At 42.3% G+C, this 15,097-nt stretch overlaps 2 protein-coding genes across 4 annotated transcripts; one reads left to right on the top strand and one right to left on the bottom strand.

Annotated features, from left to right (window-relative positions):
- Positions 1 to 146: 146 nt before the first annotated feature.
- On the top strand, positions 147 to 3,661 carry OARD1 (O-acyl-ADP-ribose deacylase 1). 3 transcript variants are annotated; one of them, XM_082778471.1, is made up of 6 exons: positions 147 to 426; positions 620 to 687; positions 1,223 to 1,367; positions 1,516 to 1,574; positions 1,960 to 2,072; positions 2,426 to 3,661. In XM_082778471.1, the coding sequence occupies exons 1-6, from the start codon at positions 225 to 227 to the stop codon at positions 2,526 to 2,528; spliced, it is 690 nt and encodes a 229-aa protein (XP_082634597.1). In that variant the 5' UTR covers positions 147 to 224; the 3' UTR covers positions 2,529 to 3,661. The 3 variants fall into 3 exon arrangements, with proteins under 3 accessions (XP_082634597.1, XP_082634598.1, XP_082634599.1); XM_082778472.1 differs by having other exon boundaries at positions 149 to 351; XM_082778473.1 differs by having other exon boundaries at positions 221 to 347.
- A 745-nt stretch (positions 3,662 to 4,406) lies between these two features.
- Positions 4,407 to 14,207, bottom strand: APOBEC2 (apolipoprotein B mRNA editing enzyme catalytic subunit 2). Its single transcript, XM_082778474.1, has 3 exons — positions 13,854 to 14,207; positions 5,627 to 6,174; positions 4,407 to 5,051 (listed from the first exon to the last, which is right to left on the bottom strand). Exons 1-2 carry the CDS (start codon positions 13,979 to 13,981, stop codon positions 5,634 to 5,636), a joined length of 669 nt encoding a protein of 222 aa, XP_082634600.1. The 5' UTR covers positions 13,982 to 14,207; the 3' UTR covers positions 4,407 to 5,051; positions 5,627 to 5,633.
- Between the last annotated feature and the right edge of the window lie 890 nt (positions 14,208 to 15,097).

Below are 15,097 nucleotides of genomic sequence, written 5' to 3'. Positions count from 1 at the left end.
ACGCGCCAGCCAGGCTCCGCCCCATCCCTCCCGCCTCCAGCTCGGCGCCGCCTCTCGGCGCCTCGCGCGTGCGCCGTGGGGCGGCCGGCGGAATGTTCTGGGCGGGTACCATAGAGAGGGAGGTCCTCCGGGCTGCCTAGAGAGGCGGCCGAGGGGGCGGGGGGCGGCCATTTTGTGCGGGAGGCCGAGCGCGGCCTAGCGGCGAAGCGGGCCTGGGCCGGGCGATGTGGGCAGCGCTGGGCAGGCTCGGGGCGGCGCCAGCCCCGCTCCTCCGGCTCTTTCCTCGCGCCCTGCCCGCTGGGGTTTCCCCCTGCCGCGTCTCCTTCCGGCCCGGAGCAGGATCCGAGGCCCGTGGGTGCCGCTTCTGCGTTAGCCTCGGGCTGGGGCCTGCTGACGCCTCACGGGCCGAGCTGTGGGGTGCTGCGGGTGCTTCATTCCCCCCTCCCCCACCCCACAGCTGCTGCTTTTCTCCTCTTTTTTCTCGTTCTCCTTTACCAAGGGGGTGTTTTGTCTGCCTACAGTGACCTATAAAGGCAGTCTCAGCCCTGCGCCTTCTGTCACACGAGTTTATTGCCTAGTTCGGGGTTCTAACAACTTTTTCTCTCTGTCATCTTTCTAGCCACGGGAGTCTTCACCATAGCCCACGTTACCATGGCCACCCAGGTCTTCAAGGAGCAAGGGGAGAGAGTGCGTAGAAATTGGGTTGTGTGGGCTATCGCTGTGATGCGTCTCTGTGAAGAGACGTTTTGTTCCCTACTAACGTGAGAGGTGGTTTTACCACGTAGCTTTGGGGAGGAGAGTGACTGCTATTCAAGTTATTACCAATTTTCTTTATTTTTTGTACTTCAATCGGTGAAGTACATATTTCACATCAGCACAGAGCTTAAGTGTTTGAATATCTGGGTGCATGGAGCACTGCCATACTGACAACGTGTTGAGAATGTGCGCTAAGGCACTTGTATTCTGTATTACATAATTTTCCTTTATCAGTTGTGTAAAACGAACTGCTGAGCTGGCACTCGATTCTCATAGCTGATCCTGTAGAAAAGATAAGTTATCTTCTTGTCATGTTCACAACTCATAAAAAATCAGTTTACTTGTAAATGGCATCTAAAGCTCAGTGCCTCGCAGGTGTTATCATATGGGCTTGCCTAGCTGCAGGTGTGTTGTTATCATAGCCTGCCCTCTAAGCTTTCCCCCTTGTATTTGTGTTGTTCTTCAGATCAAGTGTGTTAAGGGAGACCTTTTCTCGTGCCCCCAGACGGACGCCTTGGCCCATTGCATCAGTGAGGACTGTCGCATGGGCGCAGGCATAGCTGTTCTTTTTAAGAAAAAGTTTGGAGGCGTCCAGGAGCTGTTGGATCAACGTGAGTGATACATGTGGGGTAGGCATGTGGGGGCTTAAGGGTTAAATGGTTCCCAGCAGTAAGGGTGTTCCAAGCTAGGGGGGTTGCTGGGGTCATTATGTAGTGGACTTTAAAAGTTTTAAAAATAACGTTTTCCTTTTCTCTTTAGAAAAGAAAACTGGAGAGGTGGCAGTTCTCCAAAGAGATGACCGGTATATTTACTACCTGGTAAGAGGAGGACAGGACTCCAGCGCTGCCCTGTAACTAAGCTGTATTAGATATTGTTACTAGGGCTTTAAGAGTTGTGAGGGATTTCTTGAGTATGTTCTTATAAAAAAAAAAAAAAAAAAAAAGTGAGATGCATTACTCAAGTCTTCCTCCTTGAGGAGAAGCCAAGCTTCCTTGTGTGTGCATGTTCATACTTTGAAGTTCATAGAATCAGCTGCTAATTTATACTGCTTCAAGCTATGAAGTGTAGTTCTTTTTTCTTTCATAGTAGCAAATCTGAAAGTAGAGACTCTTGAGTGTGGTGGAGCATGCTTTGAAAAAAAAAAAAAAAAAGGTTTCAATGATTGCACCAAAGGCACAACTGACCTTTTATATTTATACTTAGATTACAAAGAAGAAAGTTTCTCATAAACCCACTTACGAGGATATGCGGAAGAGTTTAGAAGCCATGAAAACTCACTGTCTAAACAACGGAGTTACGGACATTTCCATGCCCAAGTAAGAATGCCAGTTAGTGTGCTATAAGTAATATAAATATAAATCCGCTATAAGTAATTCAGCGTTGCTCAGGTAGAAGCATTTTTGAGAGATAATTCCCTACTATGAGATAAGAGTTCAAGTGTCCCCTTCAATATAACCCTTTTATTCAATTGTGTAAATGAAGTGTGCGTTTCCCAGTGGGTTTAAATGATAGCAAAGCATTCGGGCTTGGTTATTTCTGTATTTTATCTGCATTATGTTGATTTGTGGTGAGTTAGTGCCACATAAAATTGTAGCTGCCTGAAGGGCTAGTTGTTCATAGCATGCTCCAAAAGAGCTCATTACAGTTGTTTTGGTGCCTTATTTTCCAGGATCGGGTGTGGACTTGACCGCTTGGATTGGGATAAAGTTTCAGCAATACTTGGGGAAGTGTTTGAAGACACAGATATAAAGATTACCGTTTACACTCTGTGAGCAGAAGAGTTCAAAGATGGCCTCGTTTCCCTTGCTTTCAAGAATGGCAACTTCTTAACTTGATGAGAGGGGGAAACTGCATGCTGAGCACATTCTTCTGAGTATAGCTCACTCCTGTGTTGGCAGTGGCTTAATAGGAAAACAAAAAGAGCAGAAGTCCCAGAGCAGCTAACTTAGGATGCTGTGTTTAGGGAGGCTGTGTTGAACCCTCAGGGAGTTTCTGGCATGTCCCACGAAGCCACCAGATGTCACTGGTCCTCCACGGAGCACCTGGCTGTGCACTGGAGCTTCTGTTGAAAGCAGACAGTTCCAGTGCAGAGTGAAATTGGAGCTGCCTGCTGCTGCTTATTAGTTGATTTGTTCTGGTTCATCAGGATGAGCTGTGGAGCCCTGCCATTTCTATTTTTTAAAGTTTTGCTGTGTTCACATATAGTATAATTACTCTATACAAGATTGAAAATTTTTTTATCTTTTGGAAGCAAGTATTTTTGTTATGAGACTGTGCCAAGGAGAATTGTGCTGTCAACACGAAGCAAATGTTTCCTCAGTGCTCTGCTGTCAGATCAGAGCTCAGTCCTTGCAAAGAACATCCCTATGTATATGTTTTGGCTGTACACAACAGGAGGAAAAAGATTTTGAAAGGGGATCCTGGAGACTTGTAAAGACACCTAGTTGGTGTATTTTGTGTGATATGTCTCATATGGCATGAAGAACTCAGTTTTTTGAGTCTTCGCATATGAATGACTGATGGGCTGTAAAAAAAAAAATGGTATGGAAGGCAAGGTTTGCTTTTTGCCTTTTTGTTTTAACTGCTTTTGTGGTTGAGCTGTTGTATACATTTTGGTGTTTGTTGTCACCAGATGATCACAAATCAGTGTATTAGACTGCTGCTGTACACTGGAGTTTGGAAAATTTGCTTCCAGAGCTGAAGAACTAACCCACTCTCAGCATTTCCTTTGTTTCTTTTTTTCCCCACCGTCCCGTAATACCAAATCTTTTGACTTCTGTCATACTGAATGCTTGTGAAAATGCAAGATATGTTGAATAAAACTAATAGATGAGAGTCAAGATTTTGTTGTTGTAAAATAGGGTTCCTAGTTACTTTTTATGACCTATTAAACGTATGGAGCCTTTTCTGTTTTGTGTTATGGATGAATCTGTATTGTATGTTTTCGTTATTTATGCAGATCTGCAAATTCTGTTTGTCTTTAAGAGCTTCATATTCTTCCTCTCTGACTATCCTTTTTTTTTTTTTTTTTTTGTGAACTTATTTTTTTGCTATAGCTAAATCCACAACTCAGAGAAATAAACTGAGTAAAGCAAATAGGAACTGGGAGTATTGAGCTGATCATGAGTGAACATCAGGACTGTTCATTGATTTAGTTCCTGTGCTTATTTATGTTTGTTTCTTAGAGCCAGTGGCAAAGACATGAAATCCACAGTGGCTGCACAACGGTGTTTTCACTGCTGCTTGTTTTTGTTGCCTGGAAAGTTTGTGCCAGAATTGAGTGCAGGTTAGTGAAGAGACTTCTGCAGTCAGGGTGTGTGTGGGTGTAGCACCATTCCAGCCTGTGACTGCAGCAACCAACATCAAAAAGTAATTGGAAGAGCAACCCCTGTCTGACTCGGTTTTCTAGCTGATGAGCTTCCCCGTGACCTTTGGTCTGAGCTTTGTTTTACATAGGAGGACTGTGCTTTCCATTTCCCTCTGCGTCTCCATGCTTGCACGTACTCATGAAACTTTTTGGCACCTAGTAACGCTCCCTTCTCATTGTGCTGCACTTTGGAAGGAAATATTTCACATGGGGCTGTCCCAGGATGTCTCACTTGCCAGATTAATTTTAGGGCCTCTTTGAAATGGAGAAGGAATAACAATGCTTTACTTCTTTTCAGTGGCTTCCAATTTTATTTCACTTTCCTTTTCCCAGTTTTATATCACAGACATCATGGAACAAGGGGAAAAAGGTATTTGATGCATTTGAAATCAAGTACTGTTGGCTTCATCATAATGGTACAATTGATGAGTTAACCCTAATTTAAATCACAGTTACTATTATTGAGAAGGACAAAGAATATTTTTTTTTATTCATCCTAACTCCCTTTCTTTCTTAACATTTATGAAGTATATTCTTTCAAGATACATTTATCTGATCAGCAGCTTTGTTCTATGATCTCTTCTCCTAAAGTAGTCCTGGTATGTGAGGCCTACACCCTTGTCCTGTTGATCCACTGTGATCCATTTTGTTCAAGGCTTTAACCATGCAGTTCGTTGCCTTTTCTTACAGCAGAGGCAGCACAGGTTTGTTTCAGGAGGGGGGAGAGGGAAGGTTGAGTGCAGAAGAACAAAAAATAAACCAGAAAATCCCAGACACCAGAGGTGTTGTACATGTATTGGTAGTCCATCAGAGCCTAATCTTGCAGGAGTTAGTACTGCATCTGCTGGAGTCAAAGCTTCGGAAAGCAGGAGTGTGTTAGATGTCAAGTCTGCCACATCTCTCTTTGCAGATCTTTTCTGAATTGGTCCTGTGAAGAAGAGAGAGGCGTGTTAGAAGCTTCACATGCTTTTGTGTTTCACTACTTAAATAGGTGACTCCAAGATGATACTATCCCTTAAAAACAGAACTGTAATGATAACTGACTTCCTTGTGTATAATTTTTGTTTCGGTTTTGTTCCAGAGCGCTAGAGTTTGGGGGCGGAGGAAATTCTATTTTTTTGTATGTTTCTGTTGTGCTTTCACATGCATTTGAGTATCATGCCTGCAGGAAACAGGTATTTTTATTGTGTCTAGTGACCCTACCTTTTAAATCTTTTTTTTTTTTTTTTTTTTTTTTTTTTTTCTGGAGGTGTTTACTCTGGGGGGAGAAACGAGCTTTCAATCCCTGCTGTGAAGAAGCCAATTGTATCGTTAATACCTTTGAAAGGGGAAGGTACTGCCTAGGAGAATTCTCAGTATTCTGGTACTGACAAGCATAGCTGGGTACATATGGGAGTAATAGTAATTGGAAATGACTCTGTTATGCCTTGAACAACCTGAAGAAAAAGAGGAATTTAATATTAATGTAAGGAGCTAGGTGAGCAAATGGAAATCCTCACTCACGTGAGCTTCAGTGCAGAATTTCAGCCAGCTTTTCCTCATAATACTGGAAGTTCTCTTGAATGTCCTCCCATGGCACGAAAGCCTTTGCTTCCTCTCCTTCCTCCTGTTCCACAAAGTTCTGCCAGACATACTCAAAGTCTTGAGGCTTCATAATCCTCAGCTTGCAGCCAGCTGACTTCATTTTTTTCAGAGCAGCCTGCATTTCTGGCTCTTCCCACATGAAGAGACGCCCTACCATGATTGTCAGGCGCAGGTTCTTGTTCTTCCTTAGGGTCTCGGTTATCCGATCAGCACAGGTCACGCAGGGACTGGAGGAGACGTACCAGGTGACGTTGTAGCGGAGACTTGATTCACACTTGGGCAAAATTGTGTTAAAGAAAGCCATTTCTGCGTGGGCAGCTGCATGCTCATCTTCCAGGTAGCCCCGAGAAGTCACTGACTCTTTGCCTTGGGTCTCGATAACATAACACAGGAAGGTTTTGTTCCTGCCTGAGCTGTATTCCACGTTCCTGAACTGGAATTTGAAAAATATGGCTGGGAGGCGCTCCCTGTAGAAAGTGGAGAGGAGAGAAGCATCTCAGAGGCAGATAATAAAGGGTTATAGCATTGGCTTAGTTCCTGTGTGGTCTTGGTCCAGTTCAATCTATCATGGCTGTCTTTTGCCATGTGTTGAAAGGAGATGTTTCCTTGGAAAGGACAAAAACACATTAAAACCAACTGGTTGGTCAGCTCCTTTTACTGGTAAGGCTTTCAGACCCATTCCGAACACCCAGTCTTTTTCTCTGAATTTTGACAAACTTGGGCTGTGCTTTGCTGCTGTCTGCATAGAGGTACTTGAAGAACTAGTTGCTGCTTAAATACATTTCTTGAGATTTCTTGAGACTACAAAATTTACTGTACTCTGGGCCATTTATACTCTTCTGTCAGTATGTTTCTGCAATGTTAATCTGTGAGATCTGTTGCCCTAATTGTTCAGGTAGCTCTGGCATTACTAATTAATGTTTTACCCTCAGTGCTTCTGCAGTCTGAATTTCCTTTGAGTAGAGGCATGTGTGACTGACTAGCTGCAGTTCGTACGTGTTCTGGTTTTATTCTTCCAGAACCAGTTGAGTGCTAATATTCAGTAGGATTATTTTGTGGCTTTAGCTAAATGTGAGTATCTAAGATCAAGAGTGATTTTGCTCTGAAGGAGTGTTTTTCCCACTGAAGTTTGATAGTATCCATGAGGCAGCTACTGATAAACTTCAGTCACTTCTTTTTAATTTCTTGTGCGACTTTTTCCTTTTGGGTTTCTAAACTATCATAATTCAAAGTGAACTATCACAGTGAGATGTGTTTCCAGTTCTTTCACCCAAGCAGGGTAGTCTGCTGTTATGTAGAGAAGTTGAAAGTAGCTCCTTAAAATACTGTGTATGCTTTTATATACTACTAATTGAAGAGGTGAAAAAAGAAAGCTGCATCATCTCCAAGTACCTGTTTCTTTCTAATGGAGTACCAGCTTTTCGTGATTGTCCCCTGTAGCATCAAACTGGAGTACATCAGTACAAGAACCAGTGCTCGAAGGATGTGAGATGAAAAGATGCTGACAACGTGCCTTGCGACCTGCTAAATGCTATGAAGGATGGGAGTGAAGACTGCAAAGTAACCAAAGCGAAATAATGAGAAGTAGTAACACAACATTTCATTTATTGCATGCTAATAATCTTCCAGGATGTTGTAATCTTCTCATCTGAGCTTTAGGTGGACCTATAACCTTGATATTCCCACTGAAGCTCTAATGAATCTTTGTAAAACAGTGATAGTCTTAATCTTCCCCATCTCATCTCCAGTCAGATTATAATGTCAGACCTCTCCAGGATGTACAGCGGATGAAGGTCAGGAGACATTCTGAGACTCCTGGAAATTTTAACTGGGGAGAGCAACGAAGCTTCAGGAGTAGGTGGCAAAGTGTCGTTCTGCTGAGGGGAAAGAATTTGTGATGCAGCATCATACAAGGTTTCTCCAGAGATCATGGAAACGAATGGTATGGGAAAGAGTGAATAGACTCAAGATCAGTATGCTGTGCTCCCCTAGTCCTGTGGGATTAGAGGGACTGCACTGTCAGCTTGCTTGTGTAAACCCTGCTTTGCACCACAGTGAAAATGGGGGGTGGTTGCAGGTCAGGAATCAGGACTGCCTGTGAAGGGCTGAATCTGATGCCCTATAAAATCAGTGGATGTCTTCCTGTAGAGTGTAATGGATAAGGCTACGCTCCTACAGGGTGTAAGGATAGGACTGTATGAAACACCTGAAACAGCATGGTGTTCCCCAAATCAGGGTGATTGGAATGGGAATGGCTCAACAGAAAGACCATTGTGGGGACCAGGCATTGAGGAGTTCATGTAATACCTGGCTGCAAATGCTGCAGTATGTACTGAAATCAAATGGATTTTTGCACAGAAAAGGATTAGAAATAATGTGGTATCTAAAAACATAACTTTGAGTAAATTATAGCTATCATCAAGCTGCTTTAGCTGTGCTGCTCTAAACACCTAAATGCATTCTTCCATAAATGTTTAATTCCACTTAACAGAGTTTCAAAACTTCACTGGTATGTATATATTCATACTTGTCGCAGCCAGAGATTCTTGCTGCCAAAGTCCTCTGGCTTTTTTGGCTTTTGAGAAAGTTAAACCATAAAAGAACAGCCTCCCTATTTAATATTTTATGATACTACAGTAGTATCTAGGGTGCATTTGGGCCTGCTACGCACATTCGCAGTAAAAGGCCTGGAGTTACAGTTCACACTTCTGGTTTGGATTTCCCAACAGCACGATTTTACAGATGAACAACTTCACTTGGAATATCAGTGTGTTATACCAGCCAGATAGCGCGAGAGTTGCTGTGGTTAGGTTGGCAGTTGTGCTCTGTACAGAGAGAAGATCATTAGTCTTCAAAATGTAACAAGATGTATGAGTCGAAATGATTTAGTTCAGAGCGTTGCAGCTATGCTGGGAATATCTACTGTTGCTGTCAGTCAAGGAACACCACAATTCTTTTTGCATTTCGTTGATTCATAACATTGCAAGTTCAGAGTACAAGTCTGACTTGAAAAAATATTACTAGAAGCAGGTTTTCAGCTGCTTTTTTTAACTGTATTAAGTGCTTACACTGTTCAGTTCTACTACGATCAGTTCTATACAAGATGGGACTTAAACAATAGAAAAGCCTGTTTGGGACCCTTCCATGCTGTTACTGTTTTAGCTGGCAGTGTATTAATGAGGGATGAGAAGCAGTAGTGTGGATACAGGCTTTTATTTTTATTAATAAGCAAATAATCATTCTGTTCTGGTGTGATTTGGTTTGTGGTTCTCTGGCTTGCATTGAGAGTTTCCACAGGCCTACGTAAGGGAAGTTGGCACTGGTATGCAGAGCTTCTAAATTACCCAGAAAGACTGCTTTAACTTCAATTTCTTAGTGTTTTCCATCTGTTCCCTTACTTCATATGACTTACCTAGTCTCATTTTCTTTAGGATGAATTGCAAGGCTTCCATTGATTTCATTAAGAGCATTATCAGACTCTAATTCAGCATAGCACCTCTTACTCCCTGAACTCCTTTTGTCTTGTTCTTTGAGGCTATTAAAAAAAAGTACATCCTTTGGAGAGTAGCACTATTCCTGCTTTATATCGTAGATAATTAATGATTCTTCAGTTAATGATTTAATTATTTTTTAAAGATATTTTTGAAAGTCCAATTGAGTGTGACCAACAAGCTACCCATTGCCTTGTTTCAAAGATAAGTTTGTGAGGCTGCAGTAACTTGTTTTAAAATAACATCATACATCTAAATGTATCGCATCAGAGTCACACGGGAGTTCATTCCTGATTTAAGTCTCTTGACCGCAAAGCGGTGACATCAGTGATGAAATTAAGTCTGTATGTTTTGATGAACAGCTTAAACAACAGTGGACTGCTCCAGGATGTATTCACTCACTGCTGGCTTTAGCTGGGCTTTCTAGACAAACTTTTTGCTTATCGGCTAGGTGTCTAAGATTATCTGCAATGTTTACTTCAATCTGTTCTCCTAGCAGCATGGAATATGCATCAATTTAATTAGTAAATTTCTGATAAAGAACTCAAACAAAGCCAAGGACATTTTTCAAGTCTAAGTAATTGGCTGACAGCTTGGAAAACTTGCTGATCATGGATACAGAATCAACCAATAAACTGTTTGCTTGTTAGCAAGAATCTCCTTAATCCCATCTAAACCAGACAAGGGAGGACATTTTGGCACAAGTGTGAATGGTAAACATGAACCCTGGCTGGGCTTAGCTGCGTCCTTGCTACGTGACTCTTCCTAGCAGTGGGGACTCGAGGCTGGCATCTCTGCGTAACAGGAAAGCCCCACAGCAAGTGATGCAGCAGTGAAAGAATGGGAAAGAAGGAACCATGTGTGCTGTTAGATTGGAGATGTGTTTGGATGCTGTGTGCTGCATAATCTCTCCTTGGAGTTACAGAGTGCCTGGCAGATGACCCTAATAACTGACTGCAAAATGAAGTATCATGGTGTTTACTTGGGTAGCTTAAGACACTTTACAAGCAATTGCAAATCAAAATACATCCCTGAAATAGCTGTGTCATCTGCTATGAAAAACAAAGCCTGCTTCTTTGGAAACTGAGATCTAGTTTTGAATTGCTTTCTTTCTATTCCTGAGTAAATCACTAGTTCTTGGCAAGCCTGTTTTCCCATGATTGAATGGCAGGTGGCTTATGAATGTTAATATTATCCTTATTTTACCCTTTTTTACTCTTTTTTTTTTTTTTTTTCCCCTAACCTTAGAGAAAGGGAATGCCAACAAAATATAACAAGGAGATGCAAGTCAGTTCTTGTATTTCTTATGCTGGAAGCTGCACTGCTATAGACGCCAAACATAAAAATTGTGTTGTCTTGCATGTAACTGTATAATCTTATTAAAATGCACGAGTACCACTGATTTCAGTAACTAGGCTAATTGCTTTTCTGCCTTTTTTTTTTTTTTTTTTTTTTTTTCCAGTTAGAGAAGATGTTTTGTTGCCATTTCGCTCTCCTTACTGGCATCATATTTGTTTTAGGACTTGCACATGAGGTTTATGTATATGGAAGGTTCCTTTAAATTATTTACAGGCACCAAACCGTCGGAGTGCTCCTAAAAATCATCTGTTCTAATGATAAGATGCAGGTGGTCACAGCTCACTTGTAGTATATGGGAAGATAAAAGCTGAAATATTATTTTTCCTGCTTCTGTGGAGGTCATTAAATGGTGCTCTTTAGGGGTTTTCTAACCATCTCAAGCCTAATTTATCCAAGTGCTTGTCCTGGGTAGTAGCAAGGCTGTTTTGTGATCTGTTAGATCACATTAATATGAAAATATTGAAACTTTGAGGCAAGAACCTCAATCTGTAATGTGTATTTAAGTACCTTGAAATAAAGTAGACTGGAGGAATGCAGCAGCTGCCCAGCATGGTCACAATGCCCTGTGCCATTGCATGGCAGGTAGGAGAAGAGAATAAGAGAATAACAATGTGGGATTGTCTAAAAACTGCAGTAAACTAATAGGACATATTCTTTACATTTACATGTTTTTTTGGTGAGTATTTATACTTGGTCTTAAGATACTGGAGCCTATAAAACAGTGTCCTTTTGCTTGCTCTTCAACAACTGTTCACAAATAAACATACTCATGCTGGGCTCATTGATTATAGAAAGTCTAATGATCAGCTCTAGGAGAAACCAAGGGTTTATCACTGCTAGGAGGAACCTCATTTACACCCTGGGCAAAGTGTAAATAAATGTGTCTCCTTAAATGTCATGAAACGTACACAGCAGGGGCTTATATTTATCCAGGGCTGTGTTGACAAAAAGCACGGGGGAGCTTAATATTCTTAAACAGAGTGATTAGGTTCCCAGCTTTTTTCATGTAAGCCAGCCTCGGCTGTAAGCCTCAGCTTGAAAACTTGGCTGTGTGTCACAAGATGCCCCTAATCCAAGGGCTAAAACTGAAATGCTTGAGTAGTAGACAGTGTAATTGAATTTAAGTGCTTGCACAGTTGCAGTTATGTGTTTTCTCATAATTCACATAACTGTCTTTATTGGCTGAAAATTCCTAAATAATTAGAAAATCCAAACAGTGATCAAACCAGGTTGAGGCACAGCCTGTACTGACGGGGTCCTTAAAATGAAAGTAGAAATTGCTGGCTTTTTCTGTATCTCTTTCAGGGCCTTTTGGGATTTCTGCTTTACTTCCTCATTCTCACCTTTAATAGCCAGCATACCGATAATAAACTAATTATCAGGGGATACTTGGTCATGAGTCCTGCAGGAATTCACCAGATTTTTCTAAACACTTTCCAAATAGTGTTACAATGATCACAGAACAAATAATCACATACTGACAGCTCTAGGGTCCCTCACCAAACGTGCCAGTACTTTCATTTTGGAAACTTAAATTCTTGTCTTGCTTGGTATCAGCATATGAAATGGTACTAGCTGATTTTCACAGCTTAACATACGTAAATGCCACAGCACAGACTTTAACTTATTCCTAGAAAAGCCTTACCTGAGACTGCCTTGTGTCACCTGGGGATCTTGCCATAGTCCTTGTGCCCTGGTAAGGTTCCAGCAGTGTGGCTGCCTCCTAAACCTCAGGAATTTGCTTTCCTATTGTTAACCCTTTCTTTCTGCAGACACATCACCCCTCACATTCCTGCTGCTGCCTTTTAAGTGTAGAAAGTCCTGCCAAAATGTGTAACAGCATTGTAATTCCAACAAATCTTTTCATTGCAACATAGCACTATGAAAGTTTTTTTTTTTATTATTATTATCATTTTTCCAGCCACAATTAGCACACCGGTTCCTACCCAGGTTGTTGGGGTTAGCAAGGAAGTTTGAAGATACTGCCCAGTTCCTTGGCAGTCCTAATTGCAAGTTGAGTGCTCTATGGCTGAAAAAACATAATTTCCTGATGAGATTCATTTAGTACGTGTTCTATGCATTTAGGAGTTGTCACCACGTTTGTCATTAGTCCGGGCTCAGTTCATAGCAGAGGAATGTGCTTTTCTGTCCATGTTCTAGCAGATGTATTATTTGCATGATTGTGCATGACAGAGACTAAAGGCTGTGAACAGCCCCACCATAAGAAGTGATTTTCAGAACATACGCTTTTTTAAGAAGAAAATTGTTTTTTCACCCCCATACAGGAACATAACCCAATTGTGTGAGATGAAACCTCATGCATGCTTTTCAGAAATGCCAACCAAATTTTATTTGTGGAGCTTTTCTTACCAGTAGCCCTGTCACAAACAGAAAGATTCCAAGTGGGATTTTAGAGTCTGGCCTGAGGTTTGCATACTAGCAGCTGGAAGAAATCATGGTTTTGGGTTATATGCCGGGAGCACTGCCTTGGTGACTTCTGAGGGAGTCTAGAGGGAAGAGCTACACAGGGCATCTTGATACTACCACAACGAGCATTTTGAAATGCTTAGAGATAGCAGATTACACAGTTTTTTCTACTTGCAGCTGTCAATTACATCTGACAGAGTTCAGCTTCCTAGCAGATCTCCATTATATCTGCCTCTTTCAAAGGCCAGGCTCCCTGGAACAAAAGGAGCTGCTTGCTGCTTTGCAGTCTTGAAAACTGCCTATTGTTTTGGTGCCCTTCTGTGAGTTAGGCTTTTTGAAAGTCAGGTTCCAGCTGTAGGTGTGGAGCCCTTGAAAATGTGGACTTTTGACTCTCTTGAAAAAACTGTCCCTTAGGTCCATAAAGTAAATCAGCCATAGCAGGAGTATTTTTCCTAATCCACAGACAGAGAAACTTTCAGACAAGAGCCACTGATCACACCAAGAAATCAATATTCAGCATTCATCAAGGACCCATACCTTCCATCCCTTCATTGTCAGGCAAGTCACCCCATTGCCGTGCACTGCGAGGGAATTGGTGAGTACTGTGGAAACAGACCTGCTTGCATGAAAACAAATGGATTTGGCTGCCCGCCTGCCTGGGGTGAATTCATCCCCTGTAAAATGCACTGAAACTTTTAACAAAATCCCACAACGAAAGCTGTACTTAAACCATTTAAGACTACTCAGAAGTGCACTGGCTTAAGGTACCACCTTTAATTACCCAGCACCACAGCTGAGGCAGGGACCTTTGAAGATCCCTGCCAAAAAGTTTCAGTCTTTTGCACCCTCTTTATAGCTAAACCTCTTACCCTGTCACAATTTCAAAGGGTGGCAGGTCTTCCCGCTTCACCTTCTTCTTCTTTTTTCCCTCGCCCTCTTCTGCGTTGTCAGGTTCACCGTTCTGAGCGTTGCTGGGCTCCTCCTGCTTTTCTGCCATCTTCTTTGGTATAGGGACAGTAAGTTAAGGCCACAGGGAAAAATAAAGCAATTTCTGAAAGCTCTCAGGGAGCAGAGACAGCAGAGGGGGGAGGAAAAAAAAACAGAGCTGGGAGTTCCTGCACTACACACAGTTGTCAGGGGCTAAATATGGAACAAAGCAGCAACGACAGAGGCTGGATGGGGTAGGGTGACCCAGGGCTCTCAGATGTCGTCTCCTTCCCTAGCTTTCACTAGGCCTTTTTATCAATCCCTCGTGCTCCCTTTTTAATTTAAAATTAAGTGACGACTTCGTTGTGGGCGGGCTAAGCAATGGATGGAAAATCATGGAAGCATCAGTGTCTGTTTATCCATTAGCATGACAGATAGCTGGCAAGGTGCAGAGCTGGCAGGGTCTCCGTCTGCCTTCATTTGCCAGCTTATTATTTTACTAACCTTGAAGAACCACTGTTTTGGCTCAGGCAAGAGGGGAAAGGGGTGGCCCACATTTGATTTGCTGAAAAATCCCCATTGCTGTGGATTCAGCCTCATGAGCCACCTGGAGAGTCACAGCATGGGTGCCTAGAGGAGCAGGAGTTATATCCTTCCACCCTTCTGTTCCACGGAGGGACATAGAAAACAGGAGCTGAACAGGATGAAATCCTTGGGCTTGTGGAAGTTGGTGTCACAGATTGTATCAGCATAAATGCTAACCAGACTTTATCCTAAATATACTGAAATCAGGCTTATAATTCACAGCGGGACAGTATTTCTTTTGCAGGAGCTGAACATCTGCACATTGTTCTGTTATTTTTTCTCATCCCTGCCTGAATGCTTGAAAAATGCCCACTGCACTGGGTGTGATAACATAGCTAAGAGTAAGGACTTGAAAAATTGATGGGCTTAGTGATTCCTGCAGTATTCTTTTGTTTCTTTCCTCTTTGCTGCTGCAGTGGTTGCAGGTGTTCGATGAGCGATTGCACAGGAGCCAAAGAATCAGAAGGACAGGAGGCTGTGGAGGTGTGATGAGAAGTGAATTGTGTCTGCGTGAGGACCTGGAGGTCGTGCAGTAATATTTGGGCCTGGTGTGAACAGTGTGTTAAGAACAGAATACTGGAGACATTCGGGTAAGGTGATT

The sequence above is a fragment of the Aythya marila genome, assembly GCF_965140915.1.
Source record: "Aythya marila genome assembly, chromosome: 24".
Classification (NCBI taxonomy): domain Eukaryota; kingdom Metazoa; phylum Chordata; class Aves; order Anseriformes; family Anatidae; genus Aythya; species Aythya marila.
Note: the sequence above shows the minus strand (reverse complement) of the source record. Positions and strands in the feature narration are given on the sequence as shown.

Excerpts from the sequence above, each read along its gene's own strand:
- APOBEC2 (XM_082778474.1), bottom strand. The coding sequence starts at position 13,981 with ATGGCAGAAAAGCAGGAGGAGCCCAGCAACGCTCAGAACGGTGAACCT. Across the intron at positions 6,175-13,853 it reads CCCTTTGAAATTGTGACAGG|GGAGCGCCTCCCAGCCATAT; the intron begins GTAAGAGGTTTA and ends CACTTTCTACAG.
- OARD1 (XM_082778471.1), top strand. The coding sequence starts at position 225 with ATGTGGGCAGCGCTGGGCAGGCTCGGGGCGGCGCCAGCCCCGCTCCTC. Across the intron at positions 688-1,222 it reads TCAAGGAGCAAGGGGAGAGA|ATCAAGTGTGTTAAGGGAGA; the intron begins GTGCGTAGAAAT and ends GTTGTTCTTCAG. Across the intron at positions 1,575-1,959 it reads ACCGGTATATTTACTACCTG|ATTACAAAGAAGAAAGTTTC; the intron begins GTAAGAGGAGGA and ends ATTTATACTTAG.